The sequence below is a fragment of the Balaenoptera musculus genome, chromosome 2, assembly GCF_009873245.2.
Source record: "Balaenoptera musculus isolate JJ_BM4_2016_0621 chromosome 2, mBalMus1.pri.v3, whole genome shotgun sequence".
Taxonomy (NCBI): domain Eukaryota; kingdom Metazoa; phylum Chordata; class Mammalia; order Artiodactyla; family Balaenopteridae; genus Balaenoptera; species Balaenoptera musculus.
Window position 1 is genome coordinate 66,587,808 of NC_045786.1, and position 25,059 is coordinate 66,612,866.

At 40.8% G+C, this 25,059-nt stretch overlaps 1 protein-coding gene across 4 annotated transcripts in view; it reads right to left on the reverse strand.

Annotated features, from left to right (window-relative positions):
- MAP2K5 (mitogen-activated protein kinase kinase 5) overlaps nucleotides 1–25,059 on the reverse strand; it is a 266,747-nt gene that overhangs the window by 28,703 nt on the left and 212,985 nt on the right. For all 4 annotated transcript variants that reach the window (XM_036843580.1, XM_036843578.1, XM_036843577.1 and 1 more), the window contains 2 exons: nucleotides 10,105–10,166; nucleotides 7,070–7,115 (listed from right to left, as the gene is read on the reverse strand). In XM_036843580.1, the coding sequence (XP_036699475.1) occupies nucleotides 7,070–7,115; nucleotides 10,105–10,166 (108 nt within the window). The remainder of the gene's footprint in view (nucleotides 1–7,069; nucleotides 7,116–10,104; nucleotides 10,167–25,059) is intronic.

A 25,059-nucleotide genomic window follows, 5' to 3' on the forward strand; every position in this document is an offset into this window, starting at 1 on the left:
TATAATCTCTCTGTTCTTGCTGAAGTGCTAACGTGTCATCAAAAATTCAAATTAAAGCTGTCTGATTGTGATCTCAAGCATCCAGACAGTGATTCTGCCGTTGTAATTATGTGCAATTAAAAGCTAAAATCAACTTCTTACTAGTGGATTCCTATTTATAAGCAGACACAAACAGATGATTTTAATGGCCTTTAGAACTTGAAAAAAAAAAAAAAATCATTACATGGTTGTCAACTGGCCCCCAGGCTTCTGTGATGCCTTTTGTGCTTGAAGAAAATATTTAGTTGAAGTTTCAATCCTATCCAGGGTTTCCCCCTGCAAATTTGGGGTGCCTTGGTCAATAAACTGATGTGCACCTCCAAATGAATAACCAAAAGCAAAACTGATGTCTGCAAGAACTGGAAGCCAGACACACACGTAAGTCTGGCCCTAACGGTCTATTTTAAAACATGCTCCATATGAGGCAACAAACTAGCTAAAGGTACTAAACTACCACCAAGTTCAGAATTGCTTATTAAACCATCATTTGTATCTTTTTTAAAATTTATCTTATATGATATTTATTTATTTTAAAAAACTTTCTATTGGAGTATAGTTGCTTTACAATATTGTGTTTCTACTGTACAGCAAAGTGAATAAGCTATACGTATACATATATCCCCTCTTTTTTTGGATTTCCTTCCCACTTAAATCACCACAGAACATTGAGTAGAGTTCCCTGTGCTATACAGTAGGTTCTCGTTAGTTATCTATTTTATACATAGTATTAATAGTGTATATATGTCAATCCCAATCTCCCAATTCATCCTACCCACCCCCCTCCCCCCTTGGTATAAACCATCATTAGTATCTTAAAAAGCTTAGATTGCAAGCACGTGGTCCGTGAGCACTATGCAAGGGGGCTGCGGAAATGTGCCTTTCCTCATATTTGTACTTAGGACACCTGTAAGCCCTGGATCAAAATAAACCGGAACTCATCTTTGATCCAGTTAGTAGAATGAGGTGATAATGCTGAACTTTATCTGAGCCCTGCACTCCCAGAAAGGAGTAACAGGTGAGGAATCTCCCTACTCTCTTGTTAGCTACAAAGGACCATCCTGCTCACACAGAGATAAGACCCCTTTCCGTCCTTCCTCATGACTTCCATAAGACTGGCGGATGACTCCCTTGTTTACCTGCCTCTATAATCTTGGCCCCCTCCAGTTGCTTTGAGACATTCCTCATTAATAAACATTCTCCCTATTGCAAGTGCCTGAATAAAATCATCTCCTTAATCATCCCATGCATTTTGTGGGGTTGGGTCCCACAATGGTGAACAAAGCCATTTGGTCTAAACCCAGAAGTCACACCGGAATTTGAGTGCTGGAGAGAAAAATCCTAATGTGGTGGTTCTTCCGATTTTAAAAGGGACCATGCAGATGCCCAATTTATCACATACCTTGATTAACTTAGAGAATAACCCACCAATCTATCTGAAAATGTAATTACAATCAGGTTTGGATAAGCAGAAAAGCTACCAGTGACAATTTAATTTAGAGGAATTAAACAAGTTAACATCTCTTTGCAAGTAATTAAATGTTTAAACAGATTTTTCTGGAGCAGTTTGGTGTTTATTAGCCCCCAAACAATACCACCTTCAATACATAAAGCCTTCTCTGAGAAATGAGATGCCTTCAAGTTTGCAGCTGCTGGGATTTAGACGAAGGAAAAAAAAATCTAAAAGCACTATTTTGATTATAACTGACACCCCTCCCTCAAGATCCACACCTGCTTCTCTTGTATTTCCAGTCCCACTATTTACTTGCTTTCTAAGCAAAATGTCAAATTTCAATTGCAAACTGCACTCTGTGTTTCTTCTCAGGTGCCTGGATAGAAAACCAAAGCTGAGGAAATGCTAAACGAGGACGCCCTGCTCTGGAATGTACAAGGAAAGACACAAAATAACAGGCATTATTAGAACCTAAGGAGAAAAGCCATGTTTTTCAACAATTACTAAAGCAGTATAGTTATAGCATAAAGACAATTTCTGCGCCAGCTTGTTTCTCTGAAATTCTCTCTGCCACTGAACAGCTAGAACAGATAATAACTATTAGTAAATCAAACTCCTCTGCAATATCCAGCTGTGCCTCATACATTTACATACAGATAGAATGGGTATATGTTTTTAATATGTATGTGATACGTACTTTTACCACAGTCAAAGTGCATGGGACAAAGGAGGAGGAGAATGGCAATCGGATCAGCATGAGATAATAAAGTGGCCTAGCTAAAGTATTAGCCAGCGATTGATCTCAAACCGGGATGCTGCTTCTTCGGACCTGATTACTTACTATGCATAGATTCCATTAAATAGAGCTTAGACATGGAAAGCTTTTGGAAACACTCTAAATGCATAGAAGGATCTACAGCGCTCTGAATCCAAATTGTAACTGCATAGGAGCCCATGGCCCACACCTTCGCTGCTTGAGTCAAGGTCCACATTCAGGATAGGCTGAGAGGTTAAAGGGCCGCCTGAGAGCTGGTGAGAAGCCCTGCCGCGTCCCACAGGGAGGGCCCTTCCCTTTCCTTCCCCCAGGCGAGCGTTTCACCCTCCAAATGATGCCTCCCTCCTCAGAGGCTTGTCCTGTCCTGGCTGCAGAGCTCTAACTATCAGAGTGGGAAGGTAGTGAGAGAGCAGAACAATCACTTAGGGTCACGGTCCCCTTTGAAAAACTGATGACAGCCATGAATTCTTCTTTAAAAAAATGCAAATCCCCACATACATAGACAATTTTGGATGTAATTTCAGGGGCTCTGACAGACTTCCTGAAGTCACAGACCCTAGTTCAAGGATTGCTGATCTGGTCCATCCCCTTCATTTTGCAGATGAAGACACAGAAGTGGGGAGGGATTGGAGAGCTGCTGACAAGGGAAAGAAAGCTTCCCTGCTAAATCCACCTGACCTTCGTTACAACAGAACCCGAAAGGAAGATTAATTCGGCAGAAGGAATTCTCTGTGGTTTACACAAGCAAATGGTCTATAGAGTAAGGTTGCTCACCTGTCCCTTTTACTTAAAACTATGTAAACATATAATTTGAATAGCCAAGCCAGCCACGCACCTCTCCATCTCTGTGCCTTCACCTCAGGTTGTCTCTGTCCCTGAGTGCAGGGGTATGATTCTTACTTTTTTGCTTCCCTCAATCTGATGACTGACACTTTGGGAAACTTCCCCTACCGCCTTCGCATCACCGTCCTCTCCCCTCTTGCTGCAATCCCATCAATCCTTTCTGACTGGCAGAAGCTGCCCTTTTCCCACATAAGCTGTGACATGTTTGCTTGGTTGTCTGAAGCCTCTGAACACCGTCTGCCACCTCCTCAGAGTTTCTACAGCCTGGAAACTTTTTTCTAAGTTTGATGGTCTTAAGTCACAGAGCTGGGGCAACACTGATATAGGTCTTTCCTGTGCTTTACATCAGAGTGATTTAAAAGTGGGTTCTTTAATTACGGAATCATCGTCACAGGAACAGAAAGAGTGTATGTGGGGTTCCTATCTGTCTTGCTGTGTCAGCATGCCAAATGCTCCTGGGCTGCCTGCGTGGCTTGTTTTCCTTTGCTGGGTTTAAAGCTGACTCCTGATGCATGCAATAACTCTTAAAGAACTGGAGAAAGGTCAGATCTTCCCCAAGGATGAAGGACTTCCCTATAACTGAATAGAGTCCACGCAAAAGAATTAACTCAAGAAAAAAGGTACTTATGGGTGGGTGTGCTGCTTCTATGTCAAGTCAAAGTTTTCAGACCTGGGTACTAGGGTTCCTTCTATTAGAAGTGGAATTTCTTAACAGATTGCCCAGCTGGTGGTGAATATATTGCCTATTTGAACTCTACCTTTGTGGGTTTGTGACTCCATGAGGCCAATGTCAATGGAATTTCTGTTCCAGCAAACACTAGAGGTTTCACATTGCTCTGAAAAGGTTTGGGGACTCGACACACTCATGCTTTGCCCATCCTTTCCTCTGCCTGGAATGACCCCTTGCAAACTCTCTATTAAAATTCAATCCATCCTCCAAAGGCCCTTTGCAAATGCTACCTTCTCGATATAGCTTTTCCCCATTTCCCCATATGGATCCCCACAGAACTCTGCAATTCTTTTATAGTACTTAGTTTATTCTAATTATTTGTACACTTGCCCTACCCCCTGCAACACTGTATGTGTGAAGCTTACCCTGCATCTTCTGCTGAGTCTAGCACAGGACTTTGCACATAATGGTCTATAAATATCTACTGAATCAGTTGTCTGCCTGGTTCTGAGATCTCCCAAGATGATGTGGATGCCGATGATGAGACTTCTGAGTTAATTCTTTATGTAGCTTAAGGGCTACGTGCCAGAAAACGGTACCGGTTCATGTGGACCCTGGCTTCCCCCAAATGTGAGCATTAAGGGAAGTTCTTGGTCCAATTTTAAAACATTTCCACTTAGAACAGAAAAACTGTAGCCATCTTAGGAACAACCACGCAAAGCAGAGAGAATTAAACAGCTAAACAACTAAATGAGTTCTAACATTGGGATTTTAATAGCCTCTAGTGTCTAAACTTGAGTTTTACATGTCATCTTTAAGAATGATATGGTCAAAAATTGCAAAGATGATGATTTTTAAGACTTGGGTATTCTGGTGTATAAGGTGACTCCACCAAATAAAACTACAAAAACCACTTGAGTGCCTGCTAAGTGCAAGGCCCAGGCCCAGAGATGAGGGTGTTTGGGCACACCTCTCCCTGCATTCTGATTTACTTAGGCTGGAACTTGCTGTGTTCACTGGTGGTCAGGGTCACACCCAAGTTCATGTAAGAGTTCCGTGATGGCAAATCTGTAACTTTCAATATTTCCACCCGACTTCACCTCTGATGCTCTCCCTTTGATTTGCAAAATGCAGGCACATAGGGAAACCTCAACAATCCTGCAGACCTCACAGCTGATGTGGCCCAAGCTGTGCAGACCATGTTGGTACCCTGCTGGCTGGAGTCACCACGCTTGGGAGATACACCGCTCTTTTTGTGAAAGGCAGCCCCCCCCCGACACCCCCACCCCAGTGACAAATGGGCTCTACAGTTCATGCATTCCAGAGGATGCTCTCAGCTTCCAGATGGGAGCACCACCAAACAGGTTGTAGATGGAGAGGGAAAAGGAAAAATTAAAGCTATTAATATGCTGGAAGGAATAAAGAGACTGGTTTCTTAAGGGGGTCCCTAGGATGTGACTCAGGTTCCTCAAACCAGGGACAGCCCACCTTCTTTCCTATCCCCTTCTGGGCCCAATATTTTGGCCAAAGGAGGGCAGGGCTCAACCCCCGTGACCACAGGAGCCTCATACACATTCCATTGTTTCCTGCCCCCTCACTGAGCCTGTACTAAGCCAGGGGGTGCCTCACTATTGCTATACCTAGGGGAATAAACTCATTTAAATCAAACTGTGAGCAGTACTAGAAATAATGTTAAATTAAGTATAGGATGGTGCTTCCTGTGACAATTTTTCATTGTATTTTATTGATTTATTGATATTTATTAATTAAAAATATGGGACGGCACACACCAGGGTGTATAGTTGTAAACAGATATATCGAAATATGTATTCCTCATCTCTCTCCCCACACAGACAGCCACGTATGCTTGCTTTCAAGGCACTGAAAGGACTCACCCTTCAGCCTTATCTTTACAACTTGCCACCCTGGAGTCGTGTTCCCTACCAACACATACATCCGGATGCATTTATGAGTGTATGTATGATCTGCAGATGTTTTATTTATAAGTGGCCAACTCACTGCAGCATTGAAACATGCATTTACAAATAGATATCTGTTTTATGAAACCCTATTCCTTTGTTTTAATAGCTGAGCTATCCAGCCATAGCATGATAATGTACAAGGTAAATGGGTCTCCATCTCTAGAACCTGTTCCAAGTTTCCTCAAATGTGACTAACTGCATGAATTTCCCAACCATCAGAGATCCCCCCCCCCATCAAAAAAAAGAAAAAAAAAGACCAGTTTATTCTACACATGAAACCTGCACAGTTATAAATTGCAGGGGTTTTAGGGGTGAACTTTAACTTGAAACTACCCTGAAAACTGAGATTTTGCTCCAGGGGTAACATGAAGAAGAAAACTACCTTCCTGGAAAGCACTTATGATATAAAAGGGAAACATACGGCTATTTTATATTTGGGGATGAAATCTGTATTATACAGAAGTTTGGGTGCTTAGAGTATTTATAAGGATGAAATACAAAGGCTACAAACCTTTGAACCGATATCTTTAAAATGATTATTATTTAAAGTGATGAGAGAAAACTAGTCAGAATTTGTCCTGATTGCAATAATGTAAAGACAGGGAATGGTATGCAAAACATTAGAAAGAGTAGACTATAATTATTATTTATTAATGCTTGATGCTAACGTTATTCTAACAGCTTGTGCGTTGTCAGATCAACAATCTGCACTAAATAAATGACCATTTGGGAATTGTTAGGGAACGTCTCTGTTCCTCTCCCTGCTTGACTAAAAACTGTCATTTGCAATCAAAGAAAGCGGCCTTGGAGCTGAGAACACAGCACTTGCAGCCTTGTAGTTGTCTCTTTCTGAGGAAAGACCAAAGATTCACATTAACTTGATCTTTTGCAGCCAATCTAATTTCATTCTACATGAATCCAAGAGGACTCCACGCCACATTCAGAATTTCCTGTAGGACTGTACTAAAAACTTAATATGCTGACTATCTTCTCTGTTACCAATCCTCTGAATTCTGAGAGGCTATAATAGCAAATGAGGACAAGGAGTAACCTAGATTAACTTGTGACCCTTGAGTGTGAGGCAAAGGAAAAGAATTCTGCATTAAGTTTCAAATTGGTGATGGGTTTTTAAGAAGTGAAAACTACTATCTGAGGATGTGAGCTTCAAAAGCACCCACTGAAATGAAGTAAATAATATTGGCTTTGCTGAGTCTGTGGATGCTTTAAATCCCATTCTGGTCCTTTTAACAGAATGTTAAGCACAGATATGTAACTGGAGAATTCTAATGTAACTAAAAAAATCTACTTACCATCAATTCCTCAGGTGCTGGCCTTTCTTTTGGTTGTTTTCTCATGCTGTAAGAGAAAAACTCATATTATCTATATCACTTGTAAATTTGTGCTATAATTTCCACCATGGACTATTTCTCCTGGAATTTGAATGTTTTCAAAATTCATCATGTTCAATTCTTGGCCAAATCATTAGCATGTATTCCCTTTCTTTTATTTTGGCCTTCAATTAATCAGATTTTGGGGGAACCTCATGAATCAAAAACACAAAGATTTTTTGGGGGGAGTTACTCTTGCAATACAGATAAAGAATGAATTTAAATTTATCCTAATTCTACTTCTGAAACTAATGTGAAAAAAAAAGCAGCAATGTTCGTTTCCTGACTCAGTTATCAATTCATTTCAAACAAATTTAGGGAACAATATACTTCTTTTTTGGTAACTGGGATAAGACAATAAGAAAAGAAACATGACTATCAGGTCAAATGAGAAAACATCTCATTCCTTCGTTATTACTCCAAATGACAAGTAATATATAAAAGAGGTCAGGTATCTAGATAATGCTACAAAACTACAAATGGGTTATTACATTATCTCAACTTTCGTTTATTTTGGCTACCATGCAAGTTGATAATTCATTAAACAGCTGTGGGAAAGTTATGTTTGTCTAAGCTGCTTAAAGAATCACATTCCTCCTGCAAAGTATTTCATCTTATGTGCAATAGTCATAATTAGTAGCTATAGCATGTACTTAGCTACGTGATGAAGCACCCAGTCATGGGACTGAGGTAACTGTGGGTAAGCTGCCTACTTGATGGCCGACTTATACTGAACTCAGAGTATCTGTGGGATGAAGTCATGAAAAGAGATTGCTGCTTCTATTACTTGGAAAATCACACAGACACTTTTTTTTATATAAGGCAATCTCAAACAAGCAAGAAAAAAAAAAACCCTTCATACAATCTCTGCATTTACTGACAGTATTTTTTTTTTTTAAGTACAGAGATCTAATGATCATTTGGTAAACAAGAACCGTAGTTATGAACCATTAATGACATTGAGGACATTTGCCTTCCCTATAAATAACCATATGCACCTCTCAAATACTGCATCCATTAGCAAGTAATTCAAGCTGTCTCGCCAGTGGAGTTGGTAACAGTCTTAATCTGACATGCCAAAGTAGCTGTATCTCTTGGGAAAACAAGGCTATTACCCACTATCATTTCTGTTTTGGCTTGATATCTGTGGAAATTTCAACACAGGTTATCCCTCCCTCTGTCTCCATAAAACTTTTATATAACAACTGATTAATTTTTTGGACAGAAGGCAGGCAAAGCCCTATCTGCTTTTCTCCCTCTCTGCTCAGAAAGGGCCCCACCCCCAGGTTGGTCTCAGACCACATAGTGGGATAAGCACGGTAGTCACGGCACAAATCCAACATCTCGGAGCGGGTGATGCCAAAACCTGGAGCTCCAGGCAGCTTGGGAGTTGCACGGTTTATTTTTCAATTTCTGCATTTCAAAATGGGATATTCCCATCATGTACTTCTGTTTCTAGGAATTTCATGTAAAGGAAATTAAGAGAGACTGATACATATTTCTAGATAATGGCTCTAATATTAATGAGCTTAGGATTCTAGTGTTTAACCAATACGTACCCTTTTTTCCAACATGGCATATTTTGGAAATAAAATGTTTGCAGAGTGAAAACAGTTTTTACAAGCTACGGAATATTATGTAAGTATTTTACATAAACAGAAATAGTGTTAATAAAAATTTTAGAAGTTGGGGGTTAAAATTCTTTTCCCCACATATTCTCCTATGGAATATAAACTACACGAGACATTTTTATTAAGAGGTAACATATTACATTTAGTCAAAAAGGTGATAAAGCTTGACATTTATATTAAGGAATATTTCTTGGTTTCACTTTAGCGGCATCATCAGATGGATCATGGTGGGGGGAGGGGGAGGGGACAGCGTACAATCATTTCGGTTTAGCAAGGAATCCTGAATGCACCATTTTGTGGCACCACAGGAATGAAGGGCTCATTTTCCACTAGTGGACGCAACTCTGAAGGGGTGATGAAATAAGGACTTTGACTGAAGGAGGGAAAGAGAAGTAAAGGTACTTATGAAGGAGTTCCAGAATGTCCAGAACAGTTGCTAGTTAGTCCTGTCGCCTGCTTTGGGGTGGTCATCTCTCTGCCCCCAATTTCCTTCTCTCTCTCTCTCTCTCTCCATGCTGGGGTGAGGGAGAGGGCAGAAGGATGGCAGAGGAGCAACTAGGCCTTCCAAGACCACATGGGTCCTTCTGAATAGGGGAGAGGTGGATAATGTGAAAGGGGTAATAAAAGAAAACTTCATTCTATGGGAAGGAAAAAGGCAGAAGGCTGGAAAAGAACCCTTGGCAGAAAAATGCCTGTTTCCTCAGGTGTAAAATGACAAGGGATTGCCTAGAGACTCTAAGGGCCCCTTTGATCTAAATCCTGTGGCTCCTCTCAGTTCTTATAACGGTTAAAGTGGGCCTAGTGGGAACTGTGTTTTCATAGTCTCTCAAACATCAAAATTCATTGAAATGGGACACCACTATTTTGTCTAAAATATAACCAAAGATAAAAGTTATTTACTGAAAATCCAATGAATTAATAAACTATGCTGCTTCCACTAAGTGATAGACACTTTTATGGGTAACTTGAGGTTACATTAATAAAAATAAGCTTCATATGTCTGTTCAATAGGGGCTATAAAATTATGTATTTCTTAAAAAAAAAAATTGGATAGCACCAGTACCTGTGCTCAAAGAAGGAGCCTGATTCTCAGCAGTTTATTAAAACAGGAAAAAGCCTCTAAAGTACGTTTATGACCCTTTGTGTAAATAACGTTTACATAATTTAAACAATTTCTTCAGCTTTGCTGCCCCATCTGCCCAAGGCCCCGAAGTCCCTCCCGTCTCCAAAAGGAAGCAGGGAGAGCCATAAGGTCTCACGGAGCCGCAGAGTTAATGGCATGTATCATTTACATTGAGGGCATGGCATGTTTGCAAACGGGCTCACCACTGAGTGATGAAATGTACAAATGGCTCGGAGAACTCTCCAACCGGAAGGACGGGTGAATCCTGGGATGGAGGAAAAACAAGTCACCAAAAGTCACAACAATTCCTTTCCTTTCTTTATACCCTCCACCCCCAATCCCAAAGGAGCATATAAAGATGAATATATATAACAAGGATTCACCACCATGTGGAAAGGAAAATAAGGCCTCATCCAATTAAAAAAACAGTCTACACTCTCTTCCACATGTTTATGTAAAAATGCCAAATTTAAAGCCACACACATTTTACCATGGTGAGAAACAAGAGAGCAAAGAGGGAAGGGAGGTGAAAAAAGGACAATGATAGCCACAGGGTAGGAAAGAAGGTAGGAAAGTGTAAATGAGAAATTAATGATTACTTAAGTAACACACAAATGGTCTTGTAATTAACAAAGAGCTGTGAAATTATTCTTGTGTTGACCTTTGTTTCTTTTACTGGGTTTGCTATTTACACTTTCCTTTTTATTTACATTTATTAGTAGATACAGCTGCTCTTAACTGCTTGCCCCTAACTGAATCATGTGGGTCAGAGTTGGTTTTTTGGTTTTTTTTTTCCCACTTTAATAGAAAAGCTTTTCATAGGGGAAACCGTTTCCTGAAAAGGAATTTCAGCCTATTTGCCAGTATAGGCAAACTCATCATATGAGAAAGCCAGTGAATTAAGGACACAATGAAATATGCCCACCTTGCCCACAAACAGAACTAGGGTGGAGGTGGCAGTCACTCAAGAGAGCAGAAAACTACACAGCAACAAACGACAACTACCATGTAACACAGGGAGCAAACCCCATTACCATTTGCAAAGGAAGGCTTTAAGAATTTAGGAGTTTTTTCAAGAATGACAGAGAGCGCCACTGTGTTTATAGTGTAACGGCTCAGAATGTAATGAAATTACACTGCAGAGTACTTTAACAGTCATCTCATTAGACCTACAGTTGGAACAAGAGAGCCACATAAAGTAGGCAGCTGCAAATGACTCCATTCTCATCTATTCTCATTTGCTATTAAAAATACCTTTCGGCGGCTTTTTTCCTCCCTGACATCCCTACACAAAGTGCCCTGCAAAGTATGATACATGCACCTATTTAAATTAACAAAGGAATGACTTATTTTAATCTCACTGTGCTTTGGAGTGCTTTGGCCATTTGGATGAGCAATATATCATTACATACAACCTTCCAGCGCTGCAGGCAAGAAACTCAGAGCATGCAGCATTTGGTGGGAGCCAAACAATTTCTCTAGCACACAACTGTGTCAAATGCATGCATGTATTCATTATTGAGAACGAGAGGAAATAGCTTTGATGTAGTGGAAAAAAGAAGATGATAAAAGCACCTCTGCAATATGCGTGTCATTATCAATGGTGGCAGATAAGATACAACTGCACAGCCTCCTATGTGATTAGTAAATATACATATAATTGCTGTGACCAATTATCAGAAAAATGAGATCGGTAATTACAAGACAGAAAATTAACTAGAACTCTTATTAAGGCTTTGTTTCCAAATCAAACAATTGGAAACTACCGGAAAATACAATTAAATCAAAGGGAACTGAGAGGGTCAAAGGAGCCAAAAAAAAAAAAAAAAAAAAAAAAATTCCCGAAGTTAAAAAAAAAAGGAATGTGAACCAAATGTTTCTTAGTTTTTGCATATCTATCCTCTTTGAATTGACATTATTTGTCCAGAAGAGGGGAAGGTTAGTAATTGTAAACTTAAAATTCTCATCAATAGAGAATGGCTTCCAAGAGGAAAGGAAAACAAAGGAAAATGGGAGTGAAATAAAATCTTGCCAAGTTCAAAGGATTACATGCAGGCATTACATAGAGAGGACGTGAAAGAGGGTGGGGGCGATGAAATAGTCTGCTCAAAAGAAACAAGGCACGCAGTTAACATGACAAGTCCTCGATAAAGGTACTATAAAATGGTCACAGAAGTCCTATCAGTTTGAAGAGCAAAAATAAAACATGGTATCAATTTCAGCCCAGTCTGTTTTAGGAAAGCCATATATATCACCAAGTCTGCAAGATTCTACAAGGCCCAGTTCAAGAGATGACATTTTACTGTCTCAAACACTATTAGTAAAAAGACAGTTCAAAGTCTGAGGTACAAAAATTACGGACTCTGATCAGGTAGGTAGTTTTCTAAGTCATTCCTTTCTGAAATTTTTTGGGAGGCTGTAGTACTGGAAGTGTCTGAGTAGTAGCTGCTTTAAAATGAATGTTTAGGAAAATAAAAGCCTACTGTCTTAATGTGGCTGAATATTTACCAAGATGGTTAAAATTCTAGACTGGTTTTATACAAAGATCCTGGTATAAAACGTGATGCTAATGTGGGCCTCATTTCAAAGTATGATACCAAGAGTAAATTAATGAATTATAGACTAGGCAACTTGATGAAGATGTCATTTTAACGTGGATGAGAAACAAAACGAGGAAACTGTGACATCTTTGCATGGGTAGTTAATTTTATTTAAGACCTGATATTGTAGCCTGTTAAGTTCCTCATAATATAAAACTAAGGAACCCTGGGTGGTACCCATGAATAATTTATTTCACTTGTGAAAATGCCAGCCCAAGTCGACTTTGCAGAACCACAGAGAGTGGATTCTCATCTCAGTGGTGCCTGGAAAGAATCAGTCATCAAAGATGCGGGGGGAAATTCTAATCTCACAAGCATAATGCCAGATATTTCTTTTCATTAAAATCCACGTCTCCTGTGTATCTCAGAGGAGAATTTTCTGAGATACAGAAGACTGACTAGTGGGGGGCGGGTTCAGAATGCCACACGCAAACACGGGGTGGGGGAGTCCTCTGAGAGCCTCCAACTCCACAGAAGCACGCAGGCTGTCAACAATCCAAAGAAGGCAAACGAACAGACCTGACAGTATTCCCCATGCTGGAGGATTTTTAAGTATACTTTTCTCACTTTTAAGCAAGTAAAATTAGAAGTTAGTTTAGATCAGGATGTAAAAAATCTCCGAGAACCTGTCTATTTCGTTATCTAATTCCAACCTGTGAGAAGGAGGGAGGGAGGCTCGCAGTAAAGCCACTCCAGCATCGCCGTGGCACCCAGGGAGGGAAAGTAGCCAGTCACTGTGGGGTTAGAGCGAGACAGAACCATGCCCAGGGGTTCGGAGGATCTGGTAAAGTCACTGCTGCTACTTATCAAAAATGTTCTCTGTGGAACACGGGTTCAGGCAAGATGAAGAAAAAATACATTTCAAAAATGTAAACACAAATTAGAGAAGCAGTTACACCAGCAACTCTCAGCACTGGCTGAAACGGACTCTAAATTGTTAATAAAAGTCACTCTCTTTAAGACCCTGGGTGCCATACTTCACCTTGAGGGCTTTTGGGGGGATACTTTTCTGTTGAACTTCTAAGCATGGAGGTATAGAACGAAACAGTGGACACAACCTTAACCAAAAGCCTTGACCTGAGATTCCGGTCCTGAATCAACTTTAGCGTCCTGCTAAGGGAAACAGGCCGAATCCTGTTATGGAGCAGGCAACTGTTATATACAAACAGCTGCTGCAGCCATTTCAGTAAGCAATTCTGGTCACCACGGAAGACAGTCTCCAAGTCTCAGAGGCTTTGGGAACTACCTGGTCAGCCCCTCCTGCTAAACAACTGGAACACAAGCAGGCAGCACGCTAGAGAACAGCGAAGGACGAGAAGAAAGTTTGAGTGATGCCTTTGCCTTGTGAATAATGAACAGTTCAGGAAGGTCAACCCATTACAACAGAAGCTGTTTAATTATTAATTATGTGCAATCTATGAGCAAAAGGACAAGTTCAGAATGTTTAATGTATGCTAACTTCAACTGGACTCTCTCTGGGTATTTTGTTATTAGCACTTGTCAGCAAGGTACTCAAGCATAAAAAAAGGTAAGCAGCAGAAAATCCGAGAGTGTATGTGTGTGTGTGTGTACCTGCAACGAGGTGGGGGAGGGGAGAAGGAGGTTCAACTCCAACCACAACTGCTGCTGGTTCACCTGCAGAGTAAGTGTGCCAAAAAGTACACTTTGTGATCTTGAGAGTAGGCAAGTAAGTTGGATACTCCAAATAAAGAAAACATAAATGAGAAAAATGCTTTTGAAATGACTTACTTAAAAGGGAAATCATTATTTTAAAGGCATAGTATTTTTTTTTTAAACCTTGTTGTTTCTTGGCTTTAAAGAATCCGTGTCATTAATGTTCACGCACATGCTAGCATGCACACACGCACACACACACACACAAAGTGCATGTAAAACTGGTAGAATCTGAATAAATTCAGTGGATGGTATCATGTCAATTTCCTGGTTGTGATATTGTACTATACTTACAAACTGTTACCATTGGGGGAAACTGGGTGAAGGGTACATAGGATCTCTCCATATTATTTCTCACAACTGCATGTTAATCTAAAATGATGTCAAGGGCTTCCCTGGTGGCACAGTGGTTAAGAATCTGCCTACCAATGCAGGGGACACAGGTTCGAGCCCTGGCCTGGGACGATCCCACATGCTGTGGAGCAACTAAGCCCATGTGCCACAACTACTGAGCCTGAGCGCTAGAGCCCGTGAGCCACAACTACTGAGCCCACGTGCCACAACTAGTGAAGCCTGCGTGCCTAGAGCCTGTGCTCCACAACAAGAGAAAGCCACGACAATGAGAAGCCCGCGCACCGCAACGAAGAGTAGCCCCCGCTCACCGCAACTAGAGAAAGCCCGCGCACAGCAACGAACACCCAACACAGCCAAAAATAAATAAATAAATAAAATAAAATGATGTCAAAATAGGAAGTTTAAAAGCAAAAGGGTAAGGAGCTATTTTTGTTTAAACTCATGAGGTCTAGATTTTTAGCAGAGCTCTGCTTTGAATAATGGAGAAGCCTGGCATAACTATTTAACTGGAAAAAAGTTGAGGGATCTTTGCTTTACTAATATACCTGAGGATTTAATTTTTGCCTTTAATTCATAATTAAATATGACAATGGAACCTGACAATGATGTGGTGGTTAATTCAGACACTGATAGGGCATAGACACAAAATGTTGTATAAAAATGATACAATCATTCATTACTTATTTATTGCTTCACTCATTCAACAATTTTCTTGACCATCTACCACGTCAAAGGCACTGGGCTGGCATTGTGGGATGACTGATACTTGATCCATAGCCTGGAAGAATTTGTGTGTTGTTCAGAGGGATAAGATGTGCACCCCTAAGAGTGATGGGGAAGAAACTTATTGTGAGAGTCTGGAGGGCTGCGCATACCGTTTTTGCTCTCCCACTTTCTTCCTTCCTCACTTCCAGAGAGCACCTGGGGGTGAAGGGACCTTGAACATCTTAATCTGTGTCATGTTCCCTTCTCTTGTGCAAAACAGACATTCCTCCAAACCAAGATTTTATACGTATTGGCAGTAAAACGTAAAGAAGATAGAAGGACAACTTCTCAAAAGTCTCAAGGTGTTGGCCACACTGGTGAATTCTGAGGTCAGCTGTGCTGTGGTTAGATTAAACCAGGCAAATTAAGTGAAACGTGGCAATCCTTTTTAACAGTTTTTAACAGCCTATTTCTAGACTTCTTGGTGTCAAGCCATCAAGCCAACACGTTAATTAACATTAGAGAATCACCTACAGTCTGACCAGTACTGAGAGTTATAGTCTAACATTTTAAAAATAAATCTTTTAATTCAAGCCTAATGTTCCCTTGGCCTGGCCCAACACTTTCTGGTCCTACACACTGGGGTTCACACTAACTGGCACAGCTCTCCTAGATCACTCCACATCTATCTGCAATGCTGGGATTGAAGGTTGTTTGTGATTCCAGTGGCTTCACATCAGGCAGGACAGCATTTTGCCTTATCAGATCCCAAATTGTTTTTTGATCCTCCACTGTTCACTGCCTTAAAATAGCATCTTTGTGAGACACCTGGCAGAATCCACAGGACAAATCTGCTCTTGACCGGGGAGGGAACCTCATTTATTTGGGGAGGACACAAAAAACAAAAAAACTGGACTCTCACCTTTAAAGATCTCCACAGAAGAAATCCCCAAAATCTACCTATCCAAAGTGTAATGCAATGGTAGACTCTGGGAAATGAGCTCAGTTTTAATATTTTGAAGGTCCTCAATGTTCACATCTGTAAGTTTTTGCTATAGTAGACTGTAGCCAGGGAAAAAAGGCAGTCACATCTCATCAGAGAGAGAAAGGTGGGAATGGATAGACAAATGCTCAGAGAATGACTCAGCCCAGTTAAGATATTAGTAAACCAAAATTCCACACCGGACTTGTACAAATTCAGTCAACGCCTGTTCAAAACACCTAGTTTACTTAAAAATATGGTCACCCTGTCAGGAAACAATCAGTATTTTGACCCTAAGTGTATTTTTGATTTCACAGTGCGGATGGAACTGACCTAATCTGCAGGGTGCTATGAGGGACAGCGCTGGGGTGAGAAAGAGGCTTTGAGTTTAGGAAGGCTTGCAGATGGATGTCATCAGAAAAGGAAGTCTCTGACCCTCTTCAGCTGGAGACCAGAGAGCCCTCATCTTCCTCATCCCACACCACATCAAGCCTTGAGCAGAGAAAGTGAAAGATGATTCAATTTCCACACTGGGTCACCCCATGCTCTGGGTTGCCAGACGTGACAAATTACATGTGTGGGCATTTTGGTGTGAAGTTCTATCCACTGGGTTCCGGCTAACAGTAGCTGTTCATTTAACTTGTCTCAGATGGACCTGGAATCAGGGGCAAAAGGCCTGAATTTTCGCCACTGAAACACCCAACTTACCCATAAACCTTTAAAACATGGGAGAACCAGCTATTAGCCAAGTACAACCAGATGGCTTATAAAAAACACAAAATGTAAATTAACAGGTCTAAAGGAATCTCTGAAATTTGAGATTATACAGATTTTTTCCTATTTTCTTTTTCTCCTAAATGTTTTGGCAGTTCTTCAGTACTGTGATAAAAGAGAAGAGAAACAAACTTTGTCATTTATGTCAAAACTAACCCTTCATTTTTTTGTCATTTAAAAGACTTACATTTACTCAGAGATATTCTAAACATATGGCAAAGATCTTGGTGTTTCATAAAATTCCTTGAAAACAGGTAGGTGGAGAAATGGAAAATGAATTAATCTCTTAAACCATATTTGCAATTGCTTGCTTTCCAAAGCCAATGAACATCTTTTTTCTTTTTATTTTAGGTCTCTCGTTGGTCATAAGCTATAGTGTACAGTATTATTTAGAGGTGCCTATCTGAATGGTACACACACACACACCTGCAACTAACATCCACATACACCTCCCTTTTCAATGGCTTAGGCAGAGCAGCAAAAAACATGCTTGTCTCATACCAAAGGGATTTCATTTACAAAAGTAAAACCTGTTATTGTCCCCTCTCTCTATCTCTGTAGCCTCCCAAAGCATTTCTATTGCTTTTTCATAAAACACTGCTGCAAGTAATCAAGCATGACCACTGACATCCACAAGATTGAGTTTTAGGAACCATTAAATGAGTTCACCCTCGTGGGAAGCCTCCTGCTCAGGCTAGTCTAAAGGTAATTATTCAGCAATTCCTACCTGTGGTTTTACCTTGTCCCTATATAGTGTTTGAATTTTGTACACTGGTAAGGTCAGTTTTTTTTCCTCAGGAAAAGTCCAGCTACACATGTTTGATCCAGGACCTAAATTATAATGTTAATATACACACTGCCATTTCACCAGGTTCTATGTGTAGAAATGCTGATTAAAAGCAATCTTAAAGGTAGATCACAAACTATATTAAACAAAAATGAAAGGAAAATCCAGGAGTGGAAAAGAACCCTTAACAGGCTCCTAAATGAAAGGAATCATTTCTCTTTTCATAGGTAAAGCATTAACATTGAAACAGCTGAACTACATCCACATACCATTCAAGGGCAAGAACCTGGCAGGTCCATGTCCTGAAAAATCAACAAGCCATAACACTATCCAGGTAGACTCAGGGAACTTGCTGAAATCCAAAGTCCACATCGCCACACTGTGTGTCCTCCTGAATGTTCACTCGACTGTTAGTTAAAATAATTACTGCCATTTGCCACCTGCACTGCCAGCTATGGATACGCGGAAAACAGAACTTCCAGTGGCTGCATGGTGTAGGAGTGTCAGCAGTATTTGCTTACACATTTTTATAAACAAATTCAAAGGCTATGTTGGCTGTGACTCGGAGGCTGAGAATTATACGTGAAATTGTGCCATACCTGGTTCCATACAATAAACAGAGAGAAGGGAATTTAAAGCTGGTTAAACTGATGAGATACCACATCAGTTTAAAATTAGTCAATAGGAGAGGAACAAAGAGAGGAACAGGGAGGGAGGAGGGGAGGGGAAGTGAAAAAAACATAGAACCACATACTGTGAAATGAACAAGTTCAGTTAGAACGTTCATCAGGATTTGGAAAATCATAATGCCATCTGCTACTCTGGACCTCAGAACATCAGGGATCTCGTGGGCCCAGACGCTTTCATTTCCAGGAGGAAGGAAGGAACTTACACTCCCTGGAATGCTGCCTCCATCCTGGAATGAAGGCAACACTCCAGCCGACCAGTTTGGAATCTCTTTTGAGAACATTTGCACTGTTCACAGCCGTGTTTTCCCTGGTTTAGGGAAAATTAACGGCAGGCAAAGTGATTACAGCAGCTAGGCAGTGAGGCAGAGCAGTGCCCCAGCCCGAGCTGCTGGGTAACTGACCCTAGCATCCAACTTCGGCTCAGGGTGTGTAGGTCCCATCATGGTGGATTAAACGAGCATTGTCCTACGGCTGGATGAGACTTCACAATAGAGCAACACATGTTAAATGACAGCAGCCAAAACTGGCCCCACCAGGCAACTGCCCATTCACAGAAAGCTATTCACAGGCCTTCACCACCAAGAAATTAATTCATTAATAATACATCACGCTTCATGGACAATTCAAAGAAAACAACACAAAGCTACTTGTCCAATGACTGTCTAAAGATGCAGAATCTTCCCTGGTTTAAAAAAAAACCCAAATCTAATTGACTTACTGAGATCAAAATCATAGGGATGTTTATGCTAATATTTTGATTAGGAAAAAAGAAGAAATGGAAAAAGTCTATCCACTGAATTCATTCAGTGCCACTAGGAAATAATAAAAATATAGATTTTTTTTCAGCAGTAGCTAATAAAATCTGACTTTATGTAACTGTATTTATTATTTTTTTGTAACTGTATTTAAAAAATTATTTTTTCCCACTTTAAGTGACTTTATACATTCTTCAGACCGTCAGGAAAATTTCTGCTTTTAACTTGTTTCTTCTGTTACATTTTTAAAACTTCCTTCTTTCTTTCTCCTTCCTCCCGACAGCTCATAAATATGAATTCAATATAATTATAAATGAACAGACATTAACTTTTGGATTACTGCTGTGTTTTGGTAGAATCTTAATGTCATTTCTAAAGAAACAGTTATTACCAATAGAAAAAGTAATTACTAAAGGAATCATGGCCTTAATGCTAACCTATTTTCAATTTTCAAACCAGTCAAACTGCATTAATTTAAACATACTGGACTTTTCAAAGGCGGTATTAGATTTCTAAAGGTTGCCTTACATAAAAGGAGAATATCGGTTTTCAGGATCCCAATTATACATTCCTCACACTATGAGACAGAGGGTCTAGTTAACCATATCGCTGCAGGACACGGCTATTGTATATCTACTTGTATTAACTTACCAAGTTTCTAATGCCTCCCAGTCATTAACTCATACAAGTTACAAATAACATGAAATCCCACATCATCAATACCCATTTATGCAAGTGGTTAGAGTGTCAGTCACTGTGGTGGGAAGCTCTAGGCATGCACGGGTCACGTCAGACAGCTCAGGCCATCTAGTCTTGTCTCACTTTAAGCTACCTGCAGTTAGGTGCTGTGAAAGAAAGAGGCCATCCTAGGATGCTGGGAGCAGGAGGGATGGGGGATGTTCCTTTTGTTTTTTTGCTAACTTCGGAAGCCAGAATTATGGCGAAGTCCCTCAGGCAAAAAATGAATAGATATTATTCCCTCTGGAGCTGGTTAATACCACTTTTTGAATTCCAGGGGGGTATTATTAGACAGCCATTTTCCACACCCTCAACTCCCCCACCCCCACCCCCAGAAAGCACCTGCTACGTTCACAGCCCAGCAGCTTCTCGGTTAACCAGCCCTCAGTTAACCTGTCCAAGAATGAGTGATTCTGCACAAATGAATTTGTAAAAGATAACAGTGGTTTAAGAGCCAAACCTTTTGTGTACATAAATCTTTCTAAAAGGAGTCAATCTCCTCCCTGCCAACATAAACAGAATATGCAGAAGGGAATTCAATTATTTCTTAAAGACACAGAGTCATTCTTACAGACAGCGAAACTGAACTGTGTTGCAATATACTTCTGCCCTTGGGGCATGTCTGCAATGCTTTCTAAGTTGTCTGCTTTTACAGTTTAAAAAAATAATCTCTTCCTTTGATGCCACAAAGTTCAGCTGTCACTTTTTGCTTCCATCAAGGTCAATTATAGTATAGTAAAAAGAGTCCCATCCTTTGTCCTTCAGTTTCCTCATCTGTAAAACACAGTGCTGTGGGAAAGCAACATGACATTGGGGAACACTGGGGAAACATTTTATCAACCATTAGGGTTAAGGCCAGACTTCTGAATTTTGATAAAGGACTGTATTTATTAGCTAAATATCTCCTTGTCATATACTATTACTTTTTGGATTGTTTGTTCTGAGGTCTTAAAAAAAAGAAGTAGTAAGTTCTTATAATTACGCATAAATTTCATTCAACAAATATTTATAAGTGACTACTGTACATCAATTAGGTGCAGTACTAGGAAGATAGAAATAAAAAGCCTGGGAACTTAGAGTCTAGTTGATAAACTTCTTATAACTGGGTCTGAAACAGGAATTGATATAGTTCTGAACGAGGTGCTTGGTGCTGCCCTACGAACTGAATGCTAATTATCTTCTTCCCACGAAGTGTGCGTGTGCCCCAGCTCAGTGACAGTTTGACTGACCAAGCCAAATGCTTCTTCTCTGACCCTACCTCCCCACTCTCCTACATCCAATTACTCACCAAATTCAGTTTATTCCATCTCCTGAATACTCTTCAAACATGCTAAGGCTGTCTTAATGGAAAGCCCACATAATTTCTGGTCAGGCCTATAAGCACAGTAAGTTCCTAACTGTCCTTCCCCATCCACTTTCCACAACCCCATCAGAGTGATTTTTCTGAAACACAAATCTGGTTCTGTTGATCCCCTGCTTAAAACTCTGTCACCTCCCTCCCCTCCATCCCTGCAAATGCCTTCAGGCACAATGTGTAAAGATCCTTCTAAATGTAGCCATTGCCTCATCTCTTTTAATACTTTGCCAAGCACTGCAGCCATACTGAACTCCGCACGGGCCTCAAGTTATCTCTGAGGCTAACTCCTACTGGCCCTTTGGGCTTCCCTTCTCTGTGGAGCTCTCTGGTATATTATCACCTCCTTCATTCTCTCTCCTCTCTGTGTTTCCCCAGCACCTTGTCCACACTTTTAGTATATGTAGAATTTATATGACTGCAAACATTATTAAATGCCTTGTCATAAATACCCTTTTATGTGAGGGGGTTAAAACAACAGTCACTGTGCTCCTTTGAGAGCTCATTAAGTCTCATGCCACGTATACTGCCTGCAGTTTAGTTTAATATTTATTTATTGTTTACTTATTTATTTATTTTGGCTGTGCCGGGTCTTAGTTGCGACATGCGAACTCTCAGTTGCAGCATGTGAGATCTGTTCCCCCACCAGGGATTGAACCCGGGCCCCCTGCATTGGGAGCTCGGAGTCTTACCCACTAGACCACCAGGGAAGTCCCTTCCTGCAGTTTAGTTTAAAGTTATCTACTCATACATGACGTTTACTAGCCTGTGTCCCTGACTAGAGTAGAAACTCTTTAATGGTGGCAACTGTATCTTACTCATTCCCTATTCCCAGTACCTAGCTTTGGGATTAATACAGGTTTACAGAATGATTGTTTGGGCTATAATTGGTGGTTTTCAAATTATAATCTATGGAACTCTAAGGACTTTTATGTGGGTGCCATGAGTGGGACAGGGACAGGGTAGAGATCTAAGCTTCCTATCCTTTGATCAAACCAGAAAGGCTTCGAAGTCCAAAAAAAATTTTGTTTAACTTTTGTGTGTCAAAGGACACCATCAAGAAAGTTAAAGTCAATCCACAGAATGGGAGAAAAAATGTAGAGTCTAGTATCCAGAATACATAAAGAACTCTAGGCACTTCCCTAGCGGTCCAGTGGTTAAGAGTCCACCTTCCAATGCAGGGGACACGGGTTTGATCCCTGGTCGGGGAACTAAGATCCCACATGCCATGGGGCAACTAAGCCTGTGCTCTGGAGTCCGCGCCACAACTAGAGAGAAGCCCTTGTGCCGCAATGAAAGATCCTGCGTGCTGCAACGAAGACACGACGCAGACAAATAATAAATTAATTAATTAATTTAAAAAGAACTCTAACAACTCAAAACTAATAATTAAAAAGGAAAAACCAATTTAAAAATAGAAAATGCATTTGAATAGAATTTAAAAGAAAATATTCAAATGACCAATAAACACATGAAAATACGCTCAACATCATTAATCATAAGGGAAATGCAAATCAAAACCACAATGAGAGACTACTTTACATCCATTAGGATGACTACAATTCAAAGGAAAAAAACCCCCAGAAAATAACAAGTGTTGGCAAGTATGTGGAGAAATCTGAAATCTCATAAATTACTGATGGGAATGTAACATGGTGCAGTTGCTGTGAAATACAGTTTGAAAGTTCATCAAAAAGTTAAACACTTTTGTGTGTTTTTGGGCTTCCCTGGTGGCGCAGTGGTTAAGAATCCGCCTGCCAGTGCAGGGGACACGGGTTCGAGCCCTGATCAGGGAAGATCCCACATGCCGCAATTAGGCCCGTGCGCCACAAATACTGAGCCTGTGCTCTAGAGCCCATGAGCCACAACTAATGAGCCCACGTGTCACAACTGCTGAAGCCTGCATGCCTAGAGCCCATGCTCCACAACATGAGAGGCCACTGCAATGAGAAGCCCGCGCACCGCAACAAAGAGTAGCCCCCGCTCACTGCAGCTAGAGAAAGCCCACGTGCAGCAACGAAGACCCGACGCAGCCAAAAATAAATAAATTTATTTAAAAAAAGAAAATTGAACACAGAATTTTCATATGACCCAGCAATTCCACTACTAGGTATACATATCCAAGAGAATTGAAAACAAAACATATATCCATATAAAAACTAGTACACAGGGCTTCCCTGGTGGCGCAGTGGTTGAGAATCTGCCTGCCAATGCAGGGGACGCGGGTTCGAGCCCTGGTCTGGGAGGATCCCACATGCCGCGGAGCAACTGGGCCCGTGAGCCACAACTACTGAGCCTGCGCGTCTGGAGCCTGTGCTCCGCAACAAGAGAGGCCGCGATAGTGAGAGGCCCGCGCACCGCGATGAAGAGTGGCCCCCGCTCGCCACAACTAGAGAGAGCCCTCGCACAGAAACTAAGATCCAACACAGCCATAAATAAATAAATTAAAAAAAAAACAACAAAAAAAACTAGTACACAAATGTTCACAGCAACATTTTTCATAATAGTCAAAAAGTGGAAGGTCCGGGCTTCCCTGGTGGCGCAGTGGTTGGGAGTCTGCCTACCAATGCAGGGGACGCGGGTTCGAGCCCTGGTCTGGGAGGATCCCACATGCCGCGGAGCAACTAGACCCGTGAGCCACAACTACTGAGCCTGCGCGACTGGAGCCTGTGCTCCGCAACAAGAGAGGCCACGATAGTGAGAGGCCCGCACACCGCGATGAAGAGTGGCCCCCGCTTGCTACAACTAGAGAAAGCCCTCGCACAGAAACGAAGACCCAACACAGCCAAAAATAAATAAATAAATAAATAAAACCTCCCCCCAAAAAAAGTGGAAACACCCCAAATGTTAATCAACTGATGAACAGATAAACAAAAATGTGGTATATCCATACAATGGAATATTATTTGACCATAAATATATATGAAGTACTGATAAATACTACAACATGGATGTACCTTGGAAACATTATGCTAAATGAAAGAAACAAAACACCAGATATTGCATGGTCCAATTTATATGAAATGTCCACAATAGGGAAATCCATAGAGACAGAAAGTAGATTAGCTAGTGGTTGCCAGGATTGGAGGGGAGAGAGGAACTAGGAGTTACTGTTAACAGGCACTGGGTTTCTTTACGAAGTGATGGAAATGTTCTGGAACTGAGCTGTATACTTTATAAGAGTGAATTTTATGTTATGTAAACTATACTTAAATAAAAATGTCAAAGTAAAAATAGAAAACAGAAATAAGTTTCTCTGTGATGATCTCTGAACTTAGCAGTCCTTTTCAGCTGGATAGAATGGGCCTCAGTAGAAGAAAAGACAAACTTAGATCACATGCTATTTTCTGTAGGACTAGTCCTGCTAGAAAAAAATTCCTATTTTAATTTACTTCAAGGAGCTTCTGCTTGAGCCATGATCTCTACTAGGTGTGGGGATAAATCCCTGTGCTGGATGACTTCATGATACAGCGGGAGACAAACTCACAAAGTAAATTTGATTCCGTCTGATTAACAATAATAAACCTTTGTAAACATGCTATGCTGAATTATGCCTAGCACTGGGTGGGCATGGGGCAGGATGGAAGAAATGGGAAGGTAACAGAGACAGCTTCAAAGAGGACATCACATTTGAGCTGAGCCTTGGAGAACACTTAGGCATTTACAAAGTAAAAAACGGAAGGCCGTTCCAAGCAGAGTGAGGAACACACCCCTAAGTAGGAAAAGTGTGGGGCAACCATCAAGAC